The sequence below is a fragment of the Pipra filicauda genome, unplaced genomic scaffold (assembly GCF_003945595.2).
Source record: "Pipra filicauda isolate LSUMZ 115617 unplaced genomic scaffold, ASM394559v2 scaffold129_size2064235_pilon, whole genome shotgun sequence".
Taxonomy (NCBI): domain Eukaryota; kingdom Metazoa; phylum Chordata; class Aves; order Passeriformes; family Pipridae; genus Pipra; species Pipra filicauda.
The window spans coordinates 1,925,478-1,953,261 of NW_024103762.1; the positions used below are offsets into that span (position 1 = coordinate 1,925,478).

Genomic DNA, 27,784 nt, shown 5'->3' on the forward strand with positions numbered 1-27,784 from the left:
CTGTGTCATCCTTGCCCCTGCCACAGCTGGGGGCTGCTGGGGTGAGACAATGGATGGAATGTGGACCTTGCAGTTACTGCAGTCCTGATGGAGAAGACAAGTGGCTTCTTGTCAATGGGTGTCAAGCCTGAAGGTGGGAGAGACCCTCTGTCATAATAAAGAACATGAAAATGTTGAATGACTGTGATTAATTATGTAATTAACAACTAGCAATTTTCCCACTCTGCTTATGGAAGGACAAGGTTTTCATTTTTCTATGAATGAAAAAAGAATGGTCCATCATATTATGGAAGTACTGGGTTAGTCACAGCTTTAGAGAATGTATCTAACTGTTGAGCATGGTTTAGGTCTAGGTTTAGAATTTAGTTCTGTGAAAGCTCAGAATCACCAAACCATAGCAAATCATCATTCTGTCAAGTGTGTCCTTACCAGAACAGAGGAGAGGTGTTTTCTTCAGAGCACCAGAGTGTTTAGAATATGGACAAATTAATGATTTACACATTTGGGGATGTCTTAAGCAGCCATTTATGAAGCCTTTGACTGCTGAATGATGGCTGAGTTAGAACTGGTATTCTCTTTGATACTGCACAACCACAACAACTTATGACAGGGAACTGTCCTAATGATTACAGACAAATTGTTGAAGATGAACTTGCTGCCACCTTCTTTACTTCCTAAAATTTCTTTCAGAGTTGATGAAGATGAGGAAATTATCGTGAAGGCAATGAGTGATTACTGGGTAGTTGGGAAGAAGTCTGACCAGAGAGAACTGTATGTTATTTTGAATCAAAAAAATGTAAATCTGATTGAAGTTAATGGTAAGGATTGGTTTTTATTACATCTAAATACAGTTACTACTAGAATGTATGTCCCTAGGGAAGTAATAAAATCCATCTCATGAGAAATGTAGAGAGTGATTGATCTTTGATAGACCAGGTGAGTTTGCCTAAGGTTTTAGTCTGCCTTCTATCAGCTGTGAAAGAACAGCATAAATATTCAGCAGACATTCTTAATTATTAATCAGTCATTATTCCTCCTTCAAATAATAGAGGAGAGATCTATGAGCTTAGTTTAGGAGTAATTAATACAGTATATGACAGGTGAGAGATGAACATATTTACATCTGACTTGGGTTTTATTTGTCAATGATCCAGGGGTAGGTTACTTACACATGATATCTGTCTGTCTGTCCTGTCAGGGATCCTCATCCCGCTGCTGTCTTGTTTCTAACGTGGTTTTCAGAATGACTTACTGTGACTAAGAGTGCAAATGAACATTAGGATGCAATAGGCTTTTAAATTGCTATTTCTCCTAAAGTCTGTTTGAATCTTGCTTGCAGCAATTTTGGGGCTCTCTGTCTTAACAGAAGGAATGTGCTCACTTAGACAATGGGAAAGAATTAATACTTTCCAGGACCAAAGCCTAGCAACCTACACTTTAAAAAGAGAAATGAGTTGCATGACGTAGAAATCTTTGTGTAATTGTCCCTCAGCATCAAACCTGCCACACAGAAACAGTAAATGAGTATTTCTGTGCCTGATAAACTTAGAAAGTGTTGTCTACCAAATAGCACAAAGCAAAAGTTTTGCTGACTTGATTTATTGTACAGACTACCCTAATTCCTCCTCTCTCTGAAAAAGGGGTTATAATGTACTTCCTTAGGATGGAGCCAAGTCTGCTGCTGTTGCAGTGTAAGTTTGCCAAGATGAGTGGCCCATCATTTACACTTCAGCCACTTAAAATACAACTCACCTTTCAGACAGGGTGAGATGCCAGACTTGACTTTCTCCTACTGAAGACAGAGTAACATTAAGTGTATTTCTACGTTAGAAACTCATAGGGTTTTTTCTGTTTGAATTTAATTATATTCTCTGTGACGATCCCCAGGGTTTCTCTTGAGGAGGTTTCTGTAAAAGTATCATACTGAAGTATCTTTTTTTTTTATTAACAGAAGAAGTGAAGAAACTTTGTGCAACGCAGTTTAACAATATTTTCTTCTTGGATTGATCTGCAAAGGGCTGATTTATTGAAGATGTCCATGTCAGGCACTTGTTCAACATGAGAAGTTATTAGTCATATTATTGACTGGAATAATGACAATAGTAAAGCAATACTTGCTTTGTAAGAATCAAAATTTCTACTAAAATCTGTAAACTCTGACCATAAAATTTTTAAATTTTAAACATGTTTATGTGCAAGCTAATTAGAAACCAGTCTGAATTCATCTGTACCATTCCATTCTGATATGTTATGTGAATATTTTGCTGGAAAATAAAGCTAATAATTGTTACACTTTTAAGGGCATCTTTTTGTTTTCCTGTGTTCATTTGCATCGTGTGACTATCTGATAGTTTAGTGCGATGTAACTTGCCCAAGACCCTGGTGCAAACAGACAGTTTCCCTCTGAAATCAATTCTTGTGCATACAGTCTTATAATTTTTACAGCTCCCTACAAGTGTTGTTGTTCTGGTGTTGTTTGGGTTTGTTTGGGGTTTTTTTCCTATTTGAAGAGAACTTGCTTGAAGTTTCAGTGGTTTTTACCAGAGGGTTTGTTTTTCTTGTTAGCAGGCCCCGTGTTACCTGCAGGTGCTGCCTTCTGTGCCTCTTTCTTCACTGAGGGGGCTTTCTTTTGGGCCTCTTTCTTCTGTGAGGAGTCTTTCCTGTGGGCATCTTTCTTTGGAGAGGGCCCTCCCTTCTGTGCCTCCCCCTTCGACAGGCGCGCTCTGCTTCCCTTCCGCGGGGACTCTTCCTGTGGGACAGGATCCTCTGACCCCTCAGCATCTGCACTCTGGGAGGCACGTGCTTTTTCTGCTGCAGCTGCTTCTTGTCTTCTTACCTCTTCTGCTTCTCTTTCAGCAATGAGTCTGAGTGGACAAAGTTTGAATTTAATGTACTGCAAGAGGGGGGAGACAGATTTATACTGGCTGTGCAACTCCAGCCCTACTCAGAGTCCGAGCAGGACGAACTGTCCTAGCGGAGAGAGGCAGAGTCTGTCTGGTCACCACTTCAAGTCCAAACATGTCTTAACTGTCTTTGCCAGGAAATATCGGAGTTAGTTCTGTAACCTGAAAGCAGCCTGTATTTGTTACTCCAGACAGTTACATTCTCTATGTTACTAATTACATCTGGATGAGTTTGTTTTCCAGTTCCAGTAAGCTAAACTACTTTCTTAAGCACATTTCTCATTTTCAATAATTTTGTTAGAGGAAGATAAGAGATAGCAGTACTGCAAGACAAGATTCAACACTTACTTTGCCAGCTCCACATCCTTGATCTTTCTCAGCTCAGCTAATTCAACATCCTCCTTTCGCTTTTCTTCTACTTTTTGCCTCAGCACTTTCTCCTGCTGGTAAGCAGGGAAGAGCTTAGTTGTGAAAAAGATTTCCATCTGATACATCCACAGACAAAATTTCTCATCTTGTTCAGTTTTGTCTTCTTTTGCTTCATCTGCAACATGTAAATTAAACATGCTTATTTAGCAGGGCACTTCTGTTTCAAATGTGTTTTGGACTGCAGTATTTCAGCTCTGTGTCAGTGCAATGGCAAACTGGCTTCTGCATGTACAGAGCATGGCAGCTCAGAGACACTTGGATTGGTGCATGGGAAAGGGATGGAGGGATGGCCCTTTCGTGGGGCCTCAGAGTGACTTGGCCCTGGGAATGGCACCAAAAGACTGTGGACTCTGCCCTTTAATCCCAGACCTGTCTTCTGCAGTGACCTGATGCCAGTTCAGGATCTGTGAGCCCTGGGCACCGGGAATGGAGGAGCAAGTGACCACCTGAGAGGATGGAATGCAAATGTCCAGTTGTCAGAGGTGCCAGAAAACAGGACAGGGCCCAGTTCAGGGTCCTGAAGAAACACTATTTTTTCCAGATGTGTAACTTTTCAGTGATCAGATTTCAGTGGAAGAGTTGATGACCACACAAAGATCCTTGTCTACCTATGTTCCTGGATTTGAGTTCTTTATCAGCAGGAAACATTTAACAAGCACAAAAACCCAACCCAGATGAGATCTGCTAATCAGCCAGAAGATGGTACAAAAAAATTACAAGCATCAACATAAAAAAGTGCTCTTACTGATGTCTCTTCTGCATGAATGTTGGCCTGTCCTGACATAAGGCATCTTATCCCAGCTAATGGTGGCACACCGCTAGGAATAATTCTTATATTAAGTAAAAGAAGCAGGACATAGCAGTAATATATTTTATTTTTCCAAGACATTAAATGAGCAGGCTCGCAGATTGAGCTTCTCATGGAGTAAATACAAATTACAGTTTCTAGATGCCCTACAAATAAAATGTGGCATTTTTAAATCAGGGAAACTGTTTAATTAAATACTTAAATGTCTGATTTAATTATGAAGTTTCAGTCTCTTTTAAAAAATATTTTAAGTTTTTAAAAAATCTTCCTCAAGAATAAATGTTCATTTACTGCCCTCTTGTGACAAACTGAAATCTGCATATACAATTAAAATTTCACAATTCAAGAGCTACAAGGGATTTTTTTGTGGGGGTGTTAGTAAAAAATCAGTAGGACTTCTTTACCTCCCAGTTCCTTTGCTGGAGAGGAATCTGGTTCTTTTCCTGCCTCCCAGCTGGACAATGACAGATCATCTTTGCTGTCTGCACAAGCCGGGGCAAATGAGAGGACGGTCTCTGATAATGCAAAGAAAGAAAATTAGAAGAACTCACTCTTTAATTCTATGCATTAAATATCAAGTTTGATCTTCAGCACAAACAAATATAGATTGTCCCCTGACCTGACAGCTAGACTTGTGGTTAAAATGCTTCTGAAATTATGAAAAGTTTGTCTATAATGAAGGCAACAGTGCAAACTTCAATCTCTTGTTTCCATGCCCAAATGAGTGGGATAGAACAGGAAGAATAAAGGTTTAAAAAGCCTTTTAAGTTACCTTCTAATTAAAAAGCACAGAAAATTCAGAGATTCAAACCTGCCCAGTTCTCTGTGTGCAGCAGGTATGGAAAGCTACACATAAACCTTGTCATAATTGGCAAATTGAATGGAGTGCCCTGTGTAACTGCAATACATCAGCTGTTTCAATGATCACCTTCGGTTTTAATTGTCTTGAAAGTTTCAGAAAGAGTGAATCTCCTCTAGCACCTCTATTTTTACAGATATTCATGGTAACTGCAGTACTCACCCAGAAGAGATACTTGCTGACACTGCTCTTTGTCTTCACAAGATCTCAGTGGCTGGCAAGAAGTTTTAAAATCAGTTACTAAACATCTGAGCTTGTGTTCAAATTAAAAAGTGAGATCCCATGTCCCTTTGAGTCATACAAATTCCCATCTCCAAAGCATTGTGCCAACCAAATGCATTCTGCAATCATGCCTATCTCAAAACATTAAAATTGCAACAGTGTTTCACATTTTCAAGTATTAGCAGGTAACACTTTACCTTTGATACCTGCCAGGCAAGCAGGATTATCCTATTTCAGAGCTAGGGAAGGACAGAAATACAGAGAGTGAAAGCTCCTGTTCTTAGACATGTTCCTCTGTTCTCACATGTTGCTCTACATGTTATTGTTCATCTGCTCAAGGGAATGGGTCCATAGGATGGGAACAACTGGCCAAAGAATGGGAAGTGGTGGTGTACAGTGGCACTACTGGCTTACAGAGACTGGGAAATTAGGTGTTTGTGAATGCTCTTGGAATTAATAAAAATACTTTCACCTTGTGCATAATTCCAAAGAATAACAATTCTAATTCATGCCTTCAACTACCCTGTGCATCCAAATTGCACCTGTGTCACAGGCAGCATCTTACAACCTCCAAAATCCTTATTCAAAAGTTTAGCAAAAAGAAAAGAGCACAGCTTAACTGCTGGGAAACAGCAAGGCTTGCTACCTACAACAGCTGCAATGCCATTTTAGACATTGAGCTTAAAGCAGGAGAGACGTCTTCCACCAGCCAAGCAACCTGTCAGTTCCCCTTCAGAAGGTTTGCAAGTACTTTATGTGTATTTATGGTTATCTAGGAAAACGTGCAAATGTGTTAAAACTGTCCACGCTGATGATACAATTTAAGGTAGTAATGAACAGGAAAAGCAGAAGGACCCAATCAAACAACTGTTTATGCAAAAAGGGGAAATTGGTTTCTACGTTCAGGAAACAGAATATTTGCAGGGCCTGACTTTGCCCTCTAAGTGGACACATAATAATATTTAACAGGGCTGCATCCATTTTACCTGAGAATCTTCTGAGTACAAAGCTGAGATTTCTCTGGAGAAGTTCTTGAATCTAAAGCTAGCTCTGTTCTGATTCTCATGAGCTATTTGCTCCTTAACCATATCATGGGTAACGTACACCACTGCACATTCAAGAAGAGCTTCAAAAAATTCCAGAAAAACCAACTGGAGTAAAAGAAACAGAATGGTTAAATTCATTCATTTTTGCAAAATTCCTTCATTAACAGGCACGTGTAACTGAGCAAGCAAAGAACTCAGAAGTCATTGTGAAGTCTCACTGGCCTCAGTTAGACTAGTTAAAGTCAAACATCTCTTCTTCTGAAGAAAAATTGAAAACAGCCAAAGCTCAAAAAATTTAGGAGGTGATACACTGTGTTACATCTTATACAAGCAATATTGAACTAAAATGCTGCATAGATTTTTGTTTTATCTGCAGCTGTAAGAAATTTCTCTAAAAAGCAACTCACAACTACAGCTATTACCTAAAATATTTTACTTGCAAATGATGCTTCAAGAAACCCCAAGAATGGGTGTAAAACGGATCCCTTGGTAAGACTTTACATGTGTGTTCAGTTTATCTGTTTAAAACAAATTCAGTCGAGCAATTTACAACAGACTGTTGCTAATTCTTGAAGGGTGAGAACCCTCCAAACTGGGCCAACTCTTGGGGACCACAAGAGTCTTCTACAGTCACTGAGGTGGCAGCACTTCACATGGCACTAATCAGGTTTCTTGAATCACCAGATTTTCAGGATCACTGGGTTCAGATCTTAATTATTGATCCATTTGAACAGCCTTGGCAGCTGGAAGTGCAGAGATTGATCTCTGTGTAATCACTGACATACATCTTGTCAGGCAGTTGCCTCACAGACACAACTACCAGCAGCAGCAGCCTCCTGGAAATGGTATAATTCCCCCTGAGGGCTGTGGCACTCCTAAGGAGTTATCTGGATGCTCCAGTATGCTGAGACTGTACTAAAAAGAGTGGGATATTAAGAAAACTATAGATGTACATGAACTAAACTAAAAGGTACAGGCAGAACAAAGGAAGACAAAAATAGAGGCCTGAGTTTGTACTCTTCTTTTTTTTTTTTCCAATAAATTAATTCATTTTCTTCCTGCTCCAGCAGGTAGGATAGTATTTGCAGCAGTTTTTAAAAGCAACTTTAATTGTTCCTGTAGCTATGAACTATGGTTTTTTCCATACACACCTCCAGTTCCATGTTGATACCAGTCCTACCACGTGGACAGGCACCAACTTTGACAAATATTTTCACAAGTCTTGAAACAGTTAATTGTTTGTTGAGAAGTTTCAATTCCTGGGTAAGAGTAAATGTTACATGTTAACAGCACTTAAGGTATTCCCACATGGACTTAATCTACCCTTGAAAGCCAGTACCAACATTTCTAGTGGTTTCAAATGATATTTCCACATGTGTAATTAACAACACAGTGAAATTCTGGCCCTACTGAAGCCAATGGGAATATTCCTTAGACTGCAAAAACCAGAGTTAAAAGAGAGCTTGTGGAAAGCTCATAAACAAAAACATAAAAAATTACAATTTTGCCATCTGATTTTTTTTCATGAAAAAATGGCTTGGATTTATAAAGTGACAGTCACCCAAACCCCAGGCACATTAATGGGAATTGTTCCCTACCTTCAGAGGAATCTTGATCTGTCCCTAAATTACTGAATTTTAGTAAAGAATCTCACGTTCATCTTGTAGTAAATACATTATTGAAGTGCCTTCCTGTGTTATTTCAATAACTGCCAGTCTTTGAGTTCTAACAATAAGACATGTTCATATATTCATTTTATAGGATGGAGTGGAGGGGGACACAGGAGGGACCAGAAAAAATATTTATATTCCCTTAAAACACTTTTGTCTAAGATTTGATCATCTGAAATGATCGAGTACAAAATTAGAATTCAATCCTGAAAAAATGCATAAAAATAATTTCTGTAGAACAACCATCCCTTTAATGTCTGTTGGACAGTTTGCACAAATAATATCAGCCCTACCTTTTCAACTGTGCAGAAGCCACAGTTCTAAAAAGCCCATATAAAGTGAACAAATAAAACACATCTAATCACACAAAACAGAAAAAATTAGATTATTACATCCAACATCCAAACAAATTGCCTTATCTTCATTGTGGGTTCAAAGGGAGGGTTGAGATTTGGGCTGCAAAAAGCTCTGTATATCTCCCAGCATTTGTAAATGTAGTTCATGGCAAAAACAGCGTGTCTTTCTTCAGAAAATAAGATACCTTTTAAAAGGAATTGGTAAAAAATAATGGTTATAATAAAACAGTGATGTATGTGGTACTGATTGATGAATTCTGCACAGAAGAAATACCATGGCTTACCTTGGACACAACAGGCAGTGGGAATAACATTCCTGGACATCATTTCTGAGAAACACCCGTCCAGAGAACGACCTTTCACTCTACCACGGAAACAAAAATACTCTTGTCTGGGAAGATTCCAACTGATTACACTGAAATAAATTGCACTAAAAGATGGAACTTACTTGTGCTTTTTATGATAGATATGAAATGCCAGATGAATAAGGTAAGATAAAAACGTTCTGAACAGTAATAGCTGGTGTGGACAATGGATCTCCAGAAGTTCTTTACTACCTGAAAATTTTGAAAAAACAACCCTTTATTACGCTCACATTTCACATTCCTTATAGGAATATTGATCTGTCAGCCTTTCTTATCCTCTCCATCTCTGCCTATCACAGGCAATAACACTCCTGAAAGACTCACAGCAGACACTGCACCATTTTCAAACAAGCAGATCAAGGGACAACTGTCCACCTACAGCTGGATCTTAGATAATTCTCTCTTTCTAGAAATGCATCCACTCAGCATATACAGAAATAAAATGGGATGCAAAGCTGGAGTTAAACCCCACACATACCAGGGACACTGCAAGTCTAAAGGGAATTGATGGATTAACTGGCTCTATGGAAGAAAAAAAACATACTACAGGCAAACCAAAGTTAAGAACACGAAAAATAAAAAGATTTGTCTCTCCTAAGTCTCTTTCTCTGAAAACTACAGGTAATAGTAGTGGTAAGACTAGGGGTGAATACATTTTTTGAACAGATGTCTCTTCAGTGCAATTTTTAAGGCTGTATTTTAATTTTGTGTTTTCTCACCTAAGGATCAGAAGTGCCTGGAGAAGTGTTAATGCATCCACTGAGAACTCACAGGCACAGAGGTACCGACTTGGGGCCACTTAATTACCACAGTTAAGCTACCACTAGAACTCGCCACTCCAACTTTCTACAGCTTACCACTAAAATTCCTGGATTCCAGACCCCAACCCCTGGAAGTACAAACCTCCCAGCACCCGATCCATTTCAGCAAGGCTTATTTTGGAGTGATGAAACCGGCAGTCCTTCAGGAACCTCCAAAACTGGAGCTTAGTCATGAGGAAAGTGTTGTCGGGAGAATGACCGTAGCCTAAGGCACTGTAGAAGTTGTAGTCTCTCCTCAGTATTACCATATGCCTCAACACAGCACGTTCTACCTAAATAAAGCAGGATATGGTTTCAGCATCATCTCAGAGCAAGCAGAGATCAGCTTGTATTGATCCTGTAACTGGGCAGGTAATTTTCTGACCTTGCAACTTTGAAGAGCATATCCCCGGCTAAGTGTTCACAAAAGCATTACTCAAAAGTAGTTAAAATACAGGGGTTTTGGTGACTGATAAAAATAAATTATCCTCTGTCAGCAGACAAACATCAGAGTGGCTAAAGGCAGTTGCTGAATGCCCTTCCAGGTATGTTAATCTATTTTTATTGCTTTTTAGTGGAAGCTCAGAAGAGGCAATACTGTTTACTCATTGTTTTTGCTTTTCTGTTTTCATGGTCTTCAGATTTTCAAATAATTCTTTAATGGAAAGAGTTACTTTAATACAAATAAACCAAAAATAAAATAATATGAAAGACATCACAGGGGAAAACTGAAAATATCAAAGAGTAAACTCTTACTTGGTTCAGTTCTTCCTGTCTCTCTTCCCTTGGGAACAAGTCAAGCAGTGAAGATATATCCAACTCAATATCTGACCCCAGGATAGAAGTACTTTCCGAGTCATTAATGATTGTGATACTTTCTACCATGCAAATAAAATAAATTAGAACAAACTAAACCAAAGTTTAAAATATAAATATGCACACAGAGAAAAATAAAACACGTATTATTCCTTTTTATCTTACTGACTTCGATCAATGGATTCCTTTATAATGAGGAGTAGGGATTTCATAATCAACAGCATAACAACTGAAGGGTATTTTTGTCAAACCAACTCCTAGCCAAAAGGAAATGCAGATATTACATATGTTATGAAACTTTCAGACAACAGTGTTCCAAAAACATCACAAGACGGAATGTGGTTGTGTCACTCCACTCAAAGTGTCACATGCAGGAAATAAAGCATGGAAGTAAAAGTCATTAATTATTAAGATAACTCCCATTTTTATCCAAGTTCTTTGAAGAAATTTGTCTGCTTCTTGAGTAAGTACAAACAGCTTCACATTATAGTAAAATGGAACAACAAAATGTGAACTGAGTGAAATATTTTTCGTGAAGCTGCTTACCAATGACAGAAGGAGTGGCAATGCCACTCAGCTCTTTTGCATTCACTGCATTCTCTTGAAGATGAAGACCTACCAGACGATCATCTACAAACTCTCCTTCATAAGCATGACCATTCTTGAAGATAAACTTGCCCTACAGACAGAATTAATCTTAATATAAACACAAAACAAAGACCATAAAAATAACACTAATGTTCTCAGTCAAATTTCCTTTTCAGAATCTTGGCTAAAATGCAACATATGAGATAAAATACATGAAAATAATTTTCCCTACCCTCTTTCATAACGCACTCTGTCACCTGTTAATTAAGTACATTGTTGGGATGAAGACCTATGTATCTGTGTGATTTTGAAAAGTATTTTGAAGAAAAACATATAGAAAGGTTTGTTTGCAATTCTTAGTTTGCATATGTGGCACTCACAGTTTTTTCAAAAATCTGTTTTATGTAAGAACTCTCTGTGCAAGGACAGCTTGAAATCCATTAATTCACAGTGTGAAATACTGACCAACCACTGGAAAACTCAAGATTGCAAAACTCAAGTACCTGTTGCACTGACAATCTCCCCAGGGAAATGTATTTCTTTATACACACAACACACACCTGACCACAGAGTCAATTTGTGGCCCAGCAAGTTCCCTGGAGGGACTCCTACTGCTCTCAGTGGACTCTCTGCCCTTTGTGGTGGATTCCATCCACACTGCAAACTGAATGGGGTTTTTTGTACAGGAACCTGGAGATCCACAGTGCAGGGCAGAACAGCGTGCTCTGCTGTTGTCCATAGTTTTGTCAGGACTCACCTTGCCGTGCTTCTTATTATGAACCCACTGGCCTTCGTACAGGGCTCCACCGGCGTAGATGAACTTGCCGTGCCCGTGTCGCTCCCCTCGGACAAAATGCCCCACGTATTCGTTCCTCAGAGGGTACTGAGACAGAGGTGCTCTCTCCAAAAACCACACGTGGGTGCCATACCCATGCTGAAAAAAAATCCGTGTGTTTAGAAAAAAACATGCCCAGCAGAGCTGCTGTTGCTCTAGGGCCAGGCGAGCCCCTGAAATAAAGGCCCCCAGGTGATCGCTGCAGTGCCTCAAACCAGCCACAGAACCCTGTTCTGCAAAGGTGCCTGGGAGAAGACCCAGGGGACACACTGAATCAAGCTCTATCACAGGACTCCCAAAACCACCCTTCCTGCCTGAATCCTTCTGCCTGTAATCCTGAACACCGTGCCAGAGAGCCAGGATGTTCCAGAAGCTGGACTCCTTGGTAATTTTAAGCGGAGTGAAAAGACAGAGCAGGTAGCTCACATTCTTTTTCCAGCAGAATAATAAACAGAAGAAACAGAAAATGCCACAAAATCATCTTCCATCATAATGCTTTTCCAAGAGGGAACAGTGTGGTCTAATATTTTAAAGGTGACAGTGAAGTAAATTATCACATGTACTTACTGCTGAAGTAATATCTCAAGCTAAATATAGCCACAAACACTTAAATTATTTTAATTATTTTTTTTAATTGAAAAATGTTTCTATTTTCCATTAGGGAGTTAAATTATGATTTTATAAGACTAAGTCAAAAGCCTTTTAACAATTTGAATATTGCTAACATGAGAATCAACTTACAATAAAGAGCATGTTTCCACTATCTCAACTGGCAAAAACCATAAAAAGCTCCTTTGATATTGCACAAAACTCCCTATCCAGCTTTCCTAGAGCAGTGGACAGATGCTGACCTAAAGAGAGGTTTCCAGGGAAGCAATTAATACCTGGATGCCATTCACCCACTGTCCTACATACTCTTGTTTAGCTGCCAACCATATCATTCTTCCATGTCCGTGTCGTACATTGTTCTTCCACTGACCTTCATAGGTGTTTCCAGACTTGTAGCTGCAAGAAAACAATAACAGCTAATGACTATTCATCCTAAATTCTCAGGTGATCTTGTGAAAGGCTTATGCAAAATCTCATTGCTAATAAATTTAGAATTTATTATTGCTAAATATAACTGTTAATTTGGAAGTTGACTCACTGTGGCACAGATACAGAGGTTTGACTACTATTTGTCTACTATTTTTAACTTACAAACCACTAAACATTAACCAGCTCTTTTTTTTTTTTCAAAGAGTCTTTGCCATAGCTAGTAAAAATCTTTGTTTACATGTAATTCTACACATAAGTCATTTATTCATAAAGCACCTTCATCTGTTCAAATCAATCCAGCATTTGGTTCTAAATACTGAATTGTGGTTTACCAAAGCTGAGCTGGGATTTTGTCTTTAGATGTTCTTTTATGCAAATGATCAATAGAAATACAGCAGATAAAAATATAAGTTATAAAGAAGGTCTGTTTTATTATTATAAAGCACTTTTATTCCACTGCAGTACTATGAAATGACAGCATTTGTATCCATTTTAAACAAAGGGAGAAACTGTATGATAATATACATGAAATATAAAAACATGAAGTATGTTTTCATCACATTTACCGTCTCATTCCCCATCCTTCTCTGACATTATTGACCCATTCACCTGAATACCAAGAGGCATGTTCCTCATCAAAATAAATGATACCCTGAAACAAACAGCATAGGCCATTGAAAAACCTAAATATTCATCTACATGAATAAAACATCACATACAAATTACATGACACGTGCAATCACGCTCTAATACTTAGTCACTTTGAGATGATGTACTGAAAGCAACTGAAGTGATAGAATTAAATAAAAAAAAACAACCTCCTTTGATGAATATTAGTTAAGACATTAAAAAACACCAAGTAACCAAAAGAAAAATTGTATTACATCACATCAAAGTCTACCCTGTTTTTCAAACCACTTGGAAATACTTGAAGAGAACTAACTCTGGCAACTTAATTACAGTACTGACTCTGAGGCAGATCAGTTTTCTGACCCATTCCCTTCCAACAGCAGCTCTGCAGAGTTAACTATGTTCGCAACTTCAGAAAAAAATCCTTAGGGAAAACAAATCTCTACACAGCATAAAACCATGCAACAGAACAAAACACTTTTGTAAAACCTTTGCTCAGTAACACTTGCTGTTCTTGAAGGTACCATCCAAGCCCCTGCTCTCCTTTGGTTCTTACTCACGTTTCCATGTCTTTTGCCGTTACACCACTCGCCAAGGTAAGAAATAGGACGAGTTCTGCTCCTGAAAAATCCAAATCCATGCCTAATTCCATCTTTGATTGATCCTTCATAGACACCTTCATTCCATGTATAACGGCCATTAAACATCTGCACATTCTTAGCAAATGTTCCCTGAAAGATTCAATTACAACATTAAAAAAAACTAAGAGTGTCCCCCAACTATCTGGGAGAAGTCAGGCTCGTGATTGAAGTCACTGCCACAGTTCTGCAGTTGCCACCTGTACCGTGCAAACTGAAGGAAAGTACCTCAGTTGCAGGAATTGGTACATCTCATTGGCTGTAATTGTGTTCAATTATAACTTAAATTGTACTTTACCTCGTACTTCACTCCATCAGCCCACGTGTAAGTCCCTTGTCCATGCATAAACCCTTCAGAAAACATGCCCTTCAAAATGAAGAGAATGGCATCATTTGCAAATATATTCTTACCCCAGCTGAAGCCCACAGTGACCATAAGACTTCAAAAGAATAACATATCAATTCCCCCATAACTAGTTTCAAATCAAGAATTTTAATGCCAGAAACCAACAAGTTTAATGCCAAAACCCAACAAGTTTAATGCTAACTTTCAATGTTTCTGAAAGCTCAACCTCCACCCGCCTTAAAAGAAACAGCCTGCCTATTCTACAGATAGAACTTGGTCCACTACTATTTTATTTTTTTTAAATTATATACTCACCTTATAAGTACCCCCTCCCTCAAAACATGCAAATCCTTCACCCTCATACAATCCATTGACTTGTTCACCTTCATAGCTACAAAGAAAGCAAACTAAAGATGAAGATTTCAAGTCACTGCCAGTAGACCTAAATCACCATAATGAATAAAAATAAATGACCTTTGATTTACCACGGTCTACACAAAGGTCAGCTGTTGTGTCTTGCGTAGAAAATTGAACCAGAAAATTTCCACTCTTTTGAACCTTCCTTGCAATATTTCACATAACTGTTGTGTTGCCTCAGACCCATATTTCTTTCAATTAAGAAAAAATATCACATTAGTAGCCTTTACTAGCTTACAACCACGAATGTTGGCATGTGAAACATTACATACAGTCCTCTTGAAATACTAAAGGATTTTGTCAACATTGCCATTCACCTGCTTCTCCAGTTTGAGATATTCCTAAGGGATATGAGCAGCCCTAAACAGTAAAAGGCAGCAACATCTAAACATGACACGATATAACTATAGTTTCTTCCCCAATTGTCTGCATATTTAAACAAAACTTTGCCAAAAACAGACAAGCTAAAAGAGCATCCTTCTGAAGGCAGCAGAATTCTACATGTATGTCTCATAAGGTGTCACTGCTACTAGGTGTGAATAACCCAATTCTCTGCCTCAAATCAAGAGTCAAACCTGTGTTTGTATGACCCTGGGTACAGCAGAGATACTTAAATGAGAATTCTTGACTTCACTGCTGTATTTGTAACAAGCATATATACCTTTTTACAATAATTTGAGCAAGAATAGGCTCCTCACGGTACTGAGGAACAGGTTGGACTGGAGGTTCCTCTTCCTCCTCTGGGATCTCTGGAGTTGCCTGAGTTTCTCCCACGGCATTCACTGAATCACTCTGCAATTCTGGCAGCCCTGTTAAACCACTCTCAGCTGTAGTATCTTGTGCAGGATCAGGAGTATGTACAGATTCTTCTGCCTTCTCACTGTCTGCTGTCTTACTGTCCTTCTTCTTGACATCTTTTTTCTTGACATCTTTCTTCTTGCCCTTTGGCATAGCTGCTGAATTGTCTCAACGTGTATTTTCCTTCTGAAAAATGAAAATTTACTTCTGTCTGATGTAAATTTTTTTACCCTAAAAACGAGCTGATAAAAACCCCCACAAAACACAGCTAACTACACAAAAAAATATCAATCTTTCTGTAATTATTATACGTGCATACATTTAATTTATTTCTGTCACAGCAGGTCCTCAAGGCAGTGGTGTCACCTTGTGGCAGGCAGGCACAGGGTTAACAGGGAGCACTGCCTGGGAATTACCTCCAAGTCATCCATCAAAACCATCCTGATGGAAGTGGTGTCAGTAGACTTAATTTCGCTACATGGAGATCTCTATCTTTACTCCATTTTTAGGTGTCTAGATTTAATTATGCAGAAAAGTTGAAAGATATGAGTTTGGCAAGTTTGAAAGTCACAGCTGCACTGATACTATTGATTTAACTTGCCTCCCAGGTTACGAGTTGCAGATTGAACCACCATACAGCACAACCACTGTATGCTGTAGTTATTTCGCCGGTTAAGGGCTAATTGAAGGTTACAGCACTGCTTGAGCAGCTGCCATAATAACTCGCACTCATTTCACCGAGTGAAAGCTGCGCAAGAACCCAATCCCCGTGTGGCGAGGGCCGGCAGGGGCAGCCTCGGCCATCGCCGCGTCCTCACCCCTGAGGCAGCGCCGGGACCTGCGCGGGGGGCACGAGTGGGAGCGCGGGAGTCCGCGGGGGCGGCCGGGGCTGAGCCCTTCCCGAGGGGCGGCCCGGTGACGAGCTTTTCCCGAGGGATGTCCCGGTGCCGAGCCCTTCCCGAGGGCCGCGGGTGCAGCCGGTGCCGCAGCCCTGTCCCCCCCTCGGCCCCCGCCGCCCCGCAGTGCCCCGTCCCCTCACGGCCCCTGCCGGCCCTCAGGCCCCGCGCAGGCGCAGTGCGGCGGCGCTGCCGTGGCCATAACAACGGCGGGGTTAACACACTGCGGGCAGGGCTGGGAGCTGCGGGCAGGGCTGGGAGCTGCGGGCAGGGTTGGGAGCTGCGGGCAGGGCTGGGAACTGAGGGCAGGGCTGGGAGCTGCGGGCAGGGCTGGGAGCTGCGGCTCCGCACCAACATCCACGACTTACTGAAGGCACTCGGCCCATCCGCGCGGCCTGGACAGGCACACACAGAGTGTATGATCGGCCACGGGCGGCTCCGAGCACGGGAGGAACATCAGCAGCATCACGGCCACGGCAAAGGGAGGGGCGAAGGGAACATAACCCATAAGCACGTGGATTTCTTAGGTCAAATCTTGGTCCTACAGACGTGGAAGAGCTTAGCCATCCGTTTTAATGGTTTCGGATTCAAAGTAACTATTTTGATTCTGCACAAAATTTCCAGAATTTGGACTGACCTTATTGGCAATTTTGCATTCACTGTCAGAAAAGGGATCCCTCTTCTTGATAAACAAGTTTGGAATATGGAAGAGAACAAGTCTAATTAAAAGTAAATATGCCAGATGAATTATTCTATTCGACCCTGAAACACAGACACCAGTAAGTTAATCATTAAGTGCAATATTTATGCTTGAGGTAATTATCTAATGAAACCCAGCTTTAGTATAAGTAAGAAAAAGTACTTTATCTTCTGTATCACTTCCATTTGCTTTAAAATTATCATATGCAGGATGTATAAACACAGAGGAGTTAGTATTTGTTCTATGGCATTACTAGAGACTTAAAATCACGTTCCACTTCATTTTAAGAATCAGTGTATTTGCTGTAAATGAGGTTCACCTACTCATGATCTTTATATATAAACATCTATATTTATTTTATGAAAGTTTTGATTGCTGCACAAATAAGTAGTACACATAAGTAAACTTCAGTAAAAGTTATTTACACATGAGTTCCAGTATTGCTGACTTGAGAGGAATAACAATGAAACCCTGCTGAAGGCCTTCAAGTGCTATTGTTTCCAACTTTGAAAACTGGCTAAAATCCTTTTACTTAAAATAAAAGAGTCACGGTAAAAGCTCAAAATACCACCAAGAATTAAAATTAACAATGTTAATAAGCAGGAACTGACTTATTCCGGTGAAATCATGTCTAAACTGACTATGTGTCTCATAGTAGGCCTTCCATGGGGGCAGTTCCAGGGATGCTCAATCTCACCCATATGGGTGATCAGTTTTCTCATTTCCTGCACATTCAGTGCAGTTCCAATCATCACCTGCAAGGAAAGGAGAAAAAATAAATTATTATTTCCTTCCTCCATACTGACAGCTGACACACACCAGAGCAGTACTTCAGCTACCGCAGCGAGTAAGTTCCGTGCAAGGCATTTAAAGCAAAAAAACCTACTGGAGGATCAGGAGACAAAACACACCTAACACAGTGTTCATAAGTGCACTAGTTTGGAACACAATAAAAAACTACCAGGGATGTTTCCCAAGTTCCACTAGATAAAAACATGAGGAACAGAACAAAGGATATCAGCTGTTGACACTCAACAGTAAATAAACTTCCCCTGCAATGCATATACAGAGATAGCCACCTACAATAGATCAGAAAATCTGGCCTTTATTTGAAACCAAGCATCAATTGCAGTACTTACAGACTTTCTGCAAGCTCGAGAAGCAAACATCTGTCTGACCCTGGAGGGCCTGCACATGACTCCAGGGCAGTCACTCAACATGAAGATCAGCTCATCGATGTCTTGGGGACCAAAAATCCAGTTTTTGCTTGTTGGCAACGATACCAATTTAACTCTTTGAGTTACAGGAGCTGAAAGATTTGCAATGATAGTAAAGATACAGAACAATACAGGAAATTACTTTTTCTTGAGAGAAAAACTACTTTAAAACTGGTCCAAACTCACCATTTTCATCTATGACAAAATCAAACCCATTTTTTTTGAATATTTCCAGGTTTTCAATCAATACAGTTTCATTTACTGCTGTTAAATTGAGATTTTGAGGCCTGAAAGAGAGAAAAAAAGATGGTATTGCATAGGTACACAGTGCAGAGCACTTAAGACAGGCTTCAGAAGCAATCTAGAGATACTAATACAGAGCTCTCTATTGAAACATTTCCCTCTGCTTTGTTAAAAAAAAAATCTCACCACTGAACAGTTACTTCCAAGTGTTACTCAACAGAATTAAGTCCGTTGCCAGCATTCCTTGTGCAGTATCCTCACTGGATGCTTAACAAACTGTGGGTTGCCATGTAAGGCCACGGGGAGATCTCTGACCCTTCCTTGCTGCACAGCTACAGCTGCATCCAGGGAATTTATTTTTCATGTGAGGATTGACTCTTTGAAACACTGAATACAAAACCAACTTGAGTCTCAAGTGTTCTGAATGTGTGAAATGCTGCATAATCAGTTATCCTTCTGAAACACTGAATTAAGCTTAGAAAATGTTATTGTTATAGCACTGGAAATACTTACACTATCAGCTTCTGACCTTGGAGGACAGTGTGTTGTTGCAACATCTCAAAGTTGTATTTCTCATCAGTAGCGTGTTGGTCAATTATGAAAAGATCAGAATTCAACTTTGTTATTATAAACCCTAAATTGAACTGGCCAATGATTTCCATTTTTGCAAACATTTCTTTACTGTATACAAAAAACATAGAGATTATAAATTACATCTCTTCAGTTTTCATGTTAAACTGTAAAACTTGTGCAGAACACACTTCACATTAAAAAAAAAAAATCACATTTAATTGGGATATAAATGTGGAAAAGTAGAGTTATCTGGGATCTGCCACTGACTGATGAGGCCATATCTGGCAGAACACAATCCATCATTAAGACAGGACTCGTTCAGGATTCTCCCATTTGTGATAATAAAATTAGAAACAGGCAGTACAGCAATAGTCCAAGTGAACAATACTGAAGGTGGCATCATGGTTTTGAAGGCAGTTGCCTTAATCTGCCTCCTTTTCACAGTTACAAGACTTTCCTATGACATTCTTTAAGTCCAAATATTAACAAATCACAGACTTTTACTGTCCAGTGACCATCTGAACGTAACTTATTTTTCCAGCCATATCTCACCACATTTCACATTCACACGAGGAGGACTATGAGCTGTACAGTCTTTTCAGATTGTTCTTATCTGTCATGAAATTTGGTATTCCTCTGACTGCACTGCAGTTTACAAGGCTGAACTAAGCCAAATCTATAATGTTTGTGGCCTTTTTAGTGCCTTTTCCACATTCTGTTTGCATTTAGTTCAAATAGCTGCTCTGTCAGTAAAATAACTCATCAAATAGACATTTTAATGACATTTAATAAAACACAGACCCAAAGCTAACAGGTACCTGCAAGCCCCCTGTCCGCTCCCAAAGACAGAATTTACATTTTTCCTTAACTCATTTTATTAATTGATGAACAAAATGTGTTAAGAAAGTGGAAATACCTGATTTCTTTTCTTAATTCATCTTCTGCTACTTTATTGTCCCCAGGACTAATTTTTGCTTTAAATCTTCTGTAATTTTCTGTTTCTGTCCTTTTCTGTTGTTGCTGTATTACCTTTTTGACCTTTTCTGCCAAAACCTTCATGGAGAATTCAAGAGGCACAATTTTCTTTTTAACTTCCACCAGCACATCAGCAGAAGTGTTCTTCACTTCAGGGTATTTACCTGCCTCCAAATCCTCTGCTTTGCTTTTAAAGTTTCTGCTTTTAAAACGTTTTACTCTTGGAGAGGAACCATTGGCTTCTTGAGAGAACTTACTTTGGTCAGTCCTGTCGTTCTCTTGATCTGACTTAGGTTCAGTGCCCAAGACCTGACCATCACAGTCCAATGATTTCTTACTGCATCCAGCAGTTTTAAGACATTCACTTTGAAGTTGTTCTTCTGTGCTACAGAATTCTTCTTCAGAATTAATTGCACTTTCACTATTGATGCAGCTCCCAGCCTCTGGTGTACTACATCCAGCATCTGACTCAGAAATGCTACAGAATCCAGAATCTGAGTTATCTTCTAATTTTCTCAAGTATTTGCTCAGAATTGACACCTTTGAGTCCATCTTATGACAACCCCCAGGCTCCTTAGTGAACACAGCTTTTTGAGTCTTTCCAGTACTCACAGTGGTAGCAAGTAACTTTTGTCTGGGGGAACTGTGCTGCTGTTTTACCCTTTTAGGGCTTCGAAAATTACACTCTGGTGTTTGATGGAGGGAGAAGGACTCCCTTAATCCGGCAAGAGTCATTGTTCTTTTGCCTTCACTGCTCGGACTTTCAGTCTCAGAGTCAGACAGCATTTCTACCTGAGGTTTTTCTGTCTCTTCAGGAAGTGTCTTCTTCAAATTGCCTGATAAAATCAGAATAAAGAATATTTCAAGACTTAAAGTTAGCTGGGAACGTGAATTAAATGATGTGCTTTAGTAAAGGGAATGAAAAGAGGTAGAAAAATAGCAAACTGCTCAAAGGAGCCCTTAAGCTTCAGACAATGAGTATGGGGCTGAAATGCATTAATATCAAACAGAAAAGCAGCTACATACTGGAGACACTTAATGGCACTAGTGAGAATGAATTTATAGTCTCCTTTTAAACTGGAACAGCAATCAGTCCCATCAGCACATTTATTTATATTATCAAAGGAGTTCAATGACTGAGTGACAATGAAAAGTGAATTGCTCTTACACTTTAATGGTCATTATAAAATTCCATTGGCAAAGTGTTAGGGAGCTGACACAATAGGCACTTGTAATATGGGATCTGCAGGTTATTACAGGACTTCAACCTCACAAACTGTCACTCCAACATGTATTTTACTAAAGATTAATTTAAAATAACAGTAAGAATCAGGCTAAAACTGATTCTATACATCAGTAAAAAAGAAAATTAGAAGGGGTTCTGTTGAATGAAAGGAGGAGGATGAGGTGGTGTTAACACAGAAAAGCAATTTTGAAAGACTGTACAGTCACAAGAGAATCATCACTTTCTTAGATATCATAAAAGAATCTAAGTTAAAATCCAATAAACTCATACTCAATTTTCAGATTTTATTTATGAGCCCTTAACTATTCTTTCTCAAGGACATTTAAGTAGAGGAAACACAGATCTCTTCCAATATCTTGGGAGAAATCTTTCAAGCATTATCAATTAATTTTGTGTTAATTTTTTTCTCACAAAGTTGACTGTAAATCATGCTGTGCTTTCATGTGTCATTTCCCTAACAATCACTTAATAACTTAGGGTTCTCCTTTATTTTTATTTATTTATTAACTTTTTTCATGTATTCTTTGAGTTTTTAAAACCACATATTTCCATCTTCAATTCTCTACCATATATAACACACAAAACTTCCACACTGTCCTACCTGCAATGTCCAGAAGCTTCTGATTGACATTCAGTTTGTTAACATCACTACCAAACATTTGCATCAGAGAAGTTTTTAGAATTGCTAATAAAAACTTCTCCTCCTGAAGTAAAATTTGCCTTTTGTCGGGAGTTACATTAATGTCAACACACTCTGGAAAAAAAAAAAAAGGAAAAATAACCACTTAACAAATAAAATGAAATATTACTGGAAAGAATTATCTTCTGTTTTGTTTGCTGTTTTGTCTGCAACTGTCTCAACATTCCAGCAAACAAAAACATGATACAAGTTTTCTTGTACTTAGGCTCACTTTAAGATTGCATTTTCTTCATTTTTTAAGATAGGAAGTTACTTTTGAGTATAGAAAAAGAGGAGGGGGAAAATAGTGGAACCACTGCTACACCCTATCACTCCCTCTCCAACTGTGGATAAAAAATCCCCAAAGTGCAGGAAGTCATGCAGATGAAAGGTACAAAATTCTCTAAATAAAAACTTCATTGAATAATAAAGTTACTGAAATTACTGAAAACTATTCATAACTTACCAGAATCTACCCCAATGTTAAGGACAACAAATGGGTACTGGTGTTTATTGTGTAAGTGATAAACTTCATTCACAATCTTGACAACCTGCAGAAAAGATGAAAAAACAAAAACTTCAATACTATTATCATCTATTTCCCACCAGAATATGTTATTTAAGTCTCTTCAAAACAATTAATGCTCTAAATCTTATATTGTGTGACTGAGCTTTGGTTTGGACAAACGGACACAATGACAACAAAAACCTGAGACACAGGAACTTGCACCATCAAGCCACAAACACATATATGAGCTACTCATATAGCATACTGAAATCCTGAGGTTTTCAGAGAAAATTGAACCAGTTAGTGATGGTAATGCTGGAAAAATGAAACCCTCACCTTTGCTGGGTCACAGGGGCGTTGGTTGATAAAGAAAAACTGTCTGTCTGTTGTACTCCTTCCAACACCGTGATCAGAGCGAGAAATGAAGCCTGTGATCCTGTTGGATAACAATCATATAAGGGTCAGGTAAAATGGAGGAGAAAAGCAAAAGAAAAGTATTTTAGAAGGGCCTTAGAGAAACATTATTACACAGCATCAGTAAATATTTCTATAGGTATTTCCTCTCCCAATTCCTTATCTGACAAAGGCTAATTGTTCAGCTCCAAAAAGGCATCAGACAATTGAAAAGTAGCTTGCTCTGGTTTCATAAAAAGTAGCATTTGTAATTTTTCTGCTCTGAGAGCAGAAGAGAGGTCAGCTGTGAACTGTCATTGGCAAACAGATGCATCGGTATCTGCCCAATCTCAGGTGTAGTGAGAAAGAAAGTACACTTCAAGAAAGTAAAGGGTAATTTGCTTCCACAAACTGATCCACATTCATCTCATACCATTTCTCAGTAATACCACTGAAGAAACACAAGCATAAACACAGATACAATTCATCCACATCCAATTACTCAGAGCACTGACATAGCTGGCATTCAGGAGACTGAAGTAATATAGAACTAATTAGGACAAAAGGAATAGCAGTTTTGTTCTTCCCAACACCTTGGTCATGAACTACCTTTTTAAATCAAGTGGTCTTTCCAAACTGTACACCAGTATTTACTAAGCTCTTCCTAGTTACTTCAATACTATTGACCACCACACTTTTTTTTTTTTTTTTTAAATATTGGTTTATGGTAAAATGTCACCAGCAACAGTGGGTTGTACTTTCCTAATTACCTGTACAGATTTGGTGGCATGTCAGCAGTGTTGAGTCCATATTCTTCACAAACAGCTTCACTAGGAGGGAGCTGAACAAAAGGAATAAGGCTCTGCAACTTAAAAAAAAAAAGAGCTGAAACATCTAACATGCACAGATTTTCCCTTCTATTTTATTGTTACTTATTAGCCTTAAAATTTATTTGATAAAATGGTGGGTTTTTGCTGACCAAATCAAACACTTAAAACACCCAAAGCTACTAGAGGACAGTTGCACTGCTCACTGAGAACCAGAACAATGCCTGAATGAACAGCTGTTCTCATCCTCTGATATCACAACCTTGGCCTCAGTTCCTTCACAGACCCTGGCTTTAAAATGTACATAGACAGAACAACACAATGATTGACAGTTTGGACTCTCCAGCTCCACACATCTGACCTAATCATGTTTTATGAAAAAAGACAAAGCAAAAACAGTAGCAGAAGGTTATTTTGAAAGAACAATTAAACTATTAGAAAATATGTATTATTTGAATCACAAGCTCCCTAAGAATAGCTTTGTTTACCACAAACATTTTCCCAGTCATGCCACTATGATTTTTCTGTCATTAAAGCACCTTCTACTGATTTTAAATTAAGTATTTGGTACTATAAAAGCAGGCTATAAGCTAAACATTCCATTCACATAACACTCAATTTTCAGCTGTGCTTCTGGCCATGTGGCAAGACAAAGTTACATCTTCCATCTCCTCTTTCAGCCCCAGCATGAACAGGCTTTGAAAGCTCTGCATGGGCACTTGTGGAGGGAAAAAGTGCTTATCAACAACCAGCAGCTGTCAACCACTCAGTATTTCTGATGGTTGTAATATACAGTTGTGGGAAGTATGTTTTTAAGCTCTTTTTCATCTTTGCTTTCATCTAGAGGATAACAATTATTTTTATAGCTATTACCTAGAAGGCATCAAAATCTACACCATTTTTAGGATTTTTTAAATTGCTTGTTCTTGTGACCTACAGACCATTTGCTGGCACAACGGCTCTTAAAATTGGCTTCAGAGAGATATTAAGCAGTAACCCCATCTCCTAAATCATTCTTCCATCAAAACATCTCTGAGCAGACTCTGGAATCCAGGAGAATCCGTGGAGGCTGCGATGTTTCTCCTTTTTCAGCCTGTAGGGTTCGCTACAAATCAACACTTGCTCCAACCTCTCCCGGTTTTAAAGGGTTCCCACAACCCTCGGCTTATTAGATAATACAAATCTCTCTATAGAGCTACATTGTCTCTCTTTTCAATAACAAAACTGATACCTGTTTTTGTCCAAATACTGCTCCAATGTTTTCCTTCAAACTAGGACTTCCAGCAGTGGATATCACACAGCTTTTTCTCCCTTGGCCAACTTGATTAGTGCAGTTAATCCGCACTCCTTTGGAACCAATACAGTACGCCTGCAACAGCTGGACCATTTTTGCATATTCCTATCAGAGAGAAACAGAAAAGTCATATTTATATGAAATGTCTCTTCTTAAAGCACAGATGCATAAACAAAGCATTCAGTATTTGCGAGTAGCACAAAAAGGGGGGGGTGAGTTTGATAATTTTTAAAATCTTTACAAAGTAAATTTAAATATATATATATATATATGTGAAAAATAATGCTTTAAAAACCAAACAGCATGTTTACAAGACTGATATTTAGCCACAACACAGCAGTCTCTGATTTTGAAATACGCAGAAGTGATGATGATATGGATCATTTTCAAAGTCTGAAAATTCTGAATGCACCTCTAAGCCCAGTTACTGCCAAACAGGAGAGAAAAGCAGACAAGGAGACTCTTTTCTTATTTGATTCAGATTTAAGACAGGCATGAAATACTCAGACATAATCAATGTATTCTGCAGAGAACTGAATTTCATTCGGCAGGAAATAAATTCTGGGGTGTGACACTCCTTTGGGTTCAGAATTTCTGACCATACCTTTTTAATGTTTCTCTGGAACTCTTTATGCCGCACAGGTAAGGTGTAAAACAGCTGCTGCACACTCACAGTTGTGCCTTGCTGGCGGGGGAAAGGAGTTCTCTGAGTAATTTTACCATTGTGATCAAACACCAAACGAGTCCCAACCTTTGCTGACTTGTGACGGGTGAAAATGGTAACATCACTAATGGAAGGGAAGAGGCAACAGAATCATTCCCTGAGCACTGTGTCATCTATTCCTCATGACAATCAGGCATAGAAACTACAGCAGTACTATTCATTCAATGAAAACTAACACATGCAACTAAAAACATGCTCTTCAGAGTAGTGGAATGTTTTCCTTGCTACCACACAAACATTTTTATTTGCATCCCTTTCATATAAAATGTATCCTCTCTTATAAAATGCAAAGTTAAAGTCTGGTTTTGATAGATACCAGCAGGATATTCTCCATGCACAGCACTGTGGACAAAAACTGATTTAAAAGGTATAGTTGGTCTGAGAGGAATTTAAGTACAGTTTTAATGAGTCACAGAGAGCAAACAGCACTTAGATACGACAGAGCTTTACATCAGAGGATCAAACACTCATGCAAGTACACAGATCCATCCTGTAAAGACCTGCACACTTACATTTTGTACGTAAAATGACCAGTTAGGTGCTTAGAATCATAGAGTAATTTCAGATGCTGAGAACCACAGAATAATTTTGGTTGGAAAGAACTCAGGATGTCATGCAACTTACTGCTCAAAATTGACCTAACACTAAAGAACTGGAAGTTTCCAAAGCCTCGTTTTATCAATATCGGTAAACTTAAAAGGTGGGTTTTGTTGGTTTTGTGTATATAGTAACTTTCTACTAACAGTGAATAATAATAATAATAATTACCTTAATGCACACAGTGAACTCAAAGCTTCACCTCGAAACCCAAATGTTTCAACATGTATCAGATCAGAAAAATCTTGTATCTTTGAGGTATGATGTTTCAGAGCTGGAAAAGGATATTTCAAATAGATATCTCATTTCAAAGTGACACTGGTCTATGCAAGTAACTTTTGCATCCACGTCAAGAAGCAAAAAATCTTCTGTATTATTCATTGTATTTTACGTAATGATTAAAGACAAAATACTGCTTCCTTTCCCTTTTTGCTATAAACAAGATCTCTTTAAAATCCTCAGATATACCTGTTATGCCATCCTCACAGCCCAGTTGTTACATGAAGAAAGAAATATGATTTCTGTTGCGGTGGCTAGTTAGATTCATCACACAGTATTGCTTCTGCTTCCACTCTGTGCAATTTCAAACTAGCAAATGCAAAATCTGACAATCAACACAATGTCAGTTCACCTCCAGCAAAAACTCCAGTTCATAATTCACCGCTCCAAGGCAGTCACTTCCATCAAGCTCAACTCCTTCAACAATGACTGATGATTCAACATGAATGAATCTAAATGAACATTTATAAGATTTTCTCCTCTGTGATTATTTCTGTTATTTGTGCCATATAAAAAAGCAATCAAACCAGAGACTATTTCTGAGCTACAAGAACTATAACCACAAGAGGACTACAGAGGTCCAGTCTAGTTTTGCTCAAGCCTTGCAGGTCACACACACATTATGTAAAAGCCAAGTATCCATTAAATAAGATTAAACTTTGGAAATTTGTTTTGAAAAAGTTGCTTTCTTACTGAAATTTGCTTTCAAAATGTCCAAATATAAATTATAAAAAAATTTTAACTTACTCAAGCCTTCAAAGTTTTCCTCTTCCACTCCATCTCCATTATCCGAGACCTCTATCAGTTCTGCTCCATGATCTTTAAGTTTTATATCTACAAAATTGAGTCATAGAGTATTTTAATTCGGTATGTTTACACATGGTATTCAGTATAAATTCTGTACCTGAAGTAAATTTATCAAATGACAGTTTTTCATGTCAAACTTGAACAATAATAATAATAAAAAAAATAATCCTGACAGCTGACAAAAGCTAGGGCAATGTAGTGCAAACCAGCCTGTATTTGCAGGTATTTGGCTTCACTGAACTTCTTCCAGAACAGAAGTTTT

The 27,784-nt window shown here is 38.7% G+C and overlaps 3 protein-coding genes across 8 annotated transcripts in view; 1 reads left to right on the forward strand and 2 right to left on the reverse strand.

Moving 5' to 3' along the window:
* CCZ1 (CCZ1 homolog, vacuolar protein trafficking and biogenesis associated) overlaps positions 1-2,299 on the forward strand; it is a 13,821-nt gene extending 11,522 nt beyond the window's left edge. Inside the window, exons 14-15 of the mRNA XM_027726280.2 lie at positions 691-818; positions 1,952-2,299. Of these exons, the coding sequence (XP_027582081.1) occupies positions 691-818; positions 1,952-2,007 (184 nt within the window). The 3' untranslated portion in view covers positions 2,008-2,299. The remainder of the gene's footprint in view (positions 1-690; positions 819-1,951) is intronic.
* RSPH10B (radial spoke head 10 homolog B) lies at positions 807-17,186 on the reverse strand. 4 transcript variants are annotated; one of them, XM_039391181.1, is made up of 20 exons: positions 17,098-17,186; positions 15,428-15,750; positions 14,665-14,740; positions 14,302-14,370; positions 13,926-14,096; positions 13,302-13,387; positions 12,582-12,702; positions 11,620-11,796; positions 10,821-10,953; positions 10,215-10,336; positions 9,562-9,751; positions 8,742-8,850; positions 8,578-8,657; positions 8,330-8,478; positions 7,419-7,526; positions 6,208-6,372; positions 5,162-5,213; positions 4,545-4,655; positions 3,252-3,447; positions 807-2,864 (listed from the first exon to the last, which is right to left on the reverse strand). In XM_039391181.1, exons 2-20 carry the CDS (start codon positions 15,715-15,717, stop codon positions 2,528-2,530), a joined length of 2,742 nt encoding a protein of 913 aa, XP_039247115.1. In that variant the 5' UTR covers positions 15,718-15,750; positions 17,098-17,186; the 3' UTR covers positions 807-2,527. The 4 variants fall into 4 exon arrangements, with proteins under 4 accessions (XP_039247115.1, XP_027582075.2, XP_039247119.1 ...); XM_027726274.2 differs by lacking the exon at positions 17,098-17,186 and adding an exon at positions 16,383-16,559; XM_039391185.1 differs by lacking the exons at positions 7,419-7,526; positions 17,098-17,186 and adding an exon at positions 16,383-16,559.
* The window catches only part of PMS2 (PMS1 homolog 2, mismatch repair system component), an 11,521-nt gene continuing 870 nt past the window's right edge, over positions 17,134-27,784 (reverse strand). The window contains exons 3-16 of one of the 3 annotated variants that reach the window (XM_039391208.1): positions 27,463-27,549; positions 26,608-26,710; positions 25,720-25,903; positions 25,053-25,220; positions 23,765-23,862; positions 22,938-23,037; positions 22,560-22,644; positions 22,016-22,168; positions 20,110-21,004; positions 19,134-19,301; positions 18,564-18,664; positions 18,300-18,469; positions 17,772-17,915; positions 17,134-17,222 (exon numbers count right to left, since the gene is read on the reverse strand). In XM_039391208.1, the coding sequence (XP_039247142.1) occupies positions 17,772-17,915; positions 18,300-18,469; positions 18,564-18,664; positions 19,134-19,301; positions 20,110-21,004; positions 22,016-22,168; positions 22,560-22,644; positions 22,938-23,037; positions 23,765-23,862; positions 25,053-25,220; positions 25,720-25,903; positions 26,608-26,710; positions 27,463-27,549 (2,456 nt within the window). In that variant the 3' untranslated portion in view covers positions 17,134-17,222. Of the gene's footprint in view, positions 17,223-17,483; positions 17,916-18,299; positions 18,470-18,563; positions 18,665-19,133; positions 19,302-20,109; positions 21,005-22,015; positions 22,169-22,559; positions 22,645-22,937; positions 23,038-23,764; positions 23,863-25,052; positions 25,221-25,719; positions 25,904-26,607; positions 26,711-27,462; positions 27,550-27,784 lie in introns of those variants that run through there. The other 2 variants (XM_039391210.1, XM_027726277.2) reach the window with 2 other exon arrangements.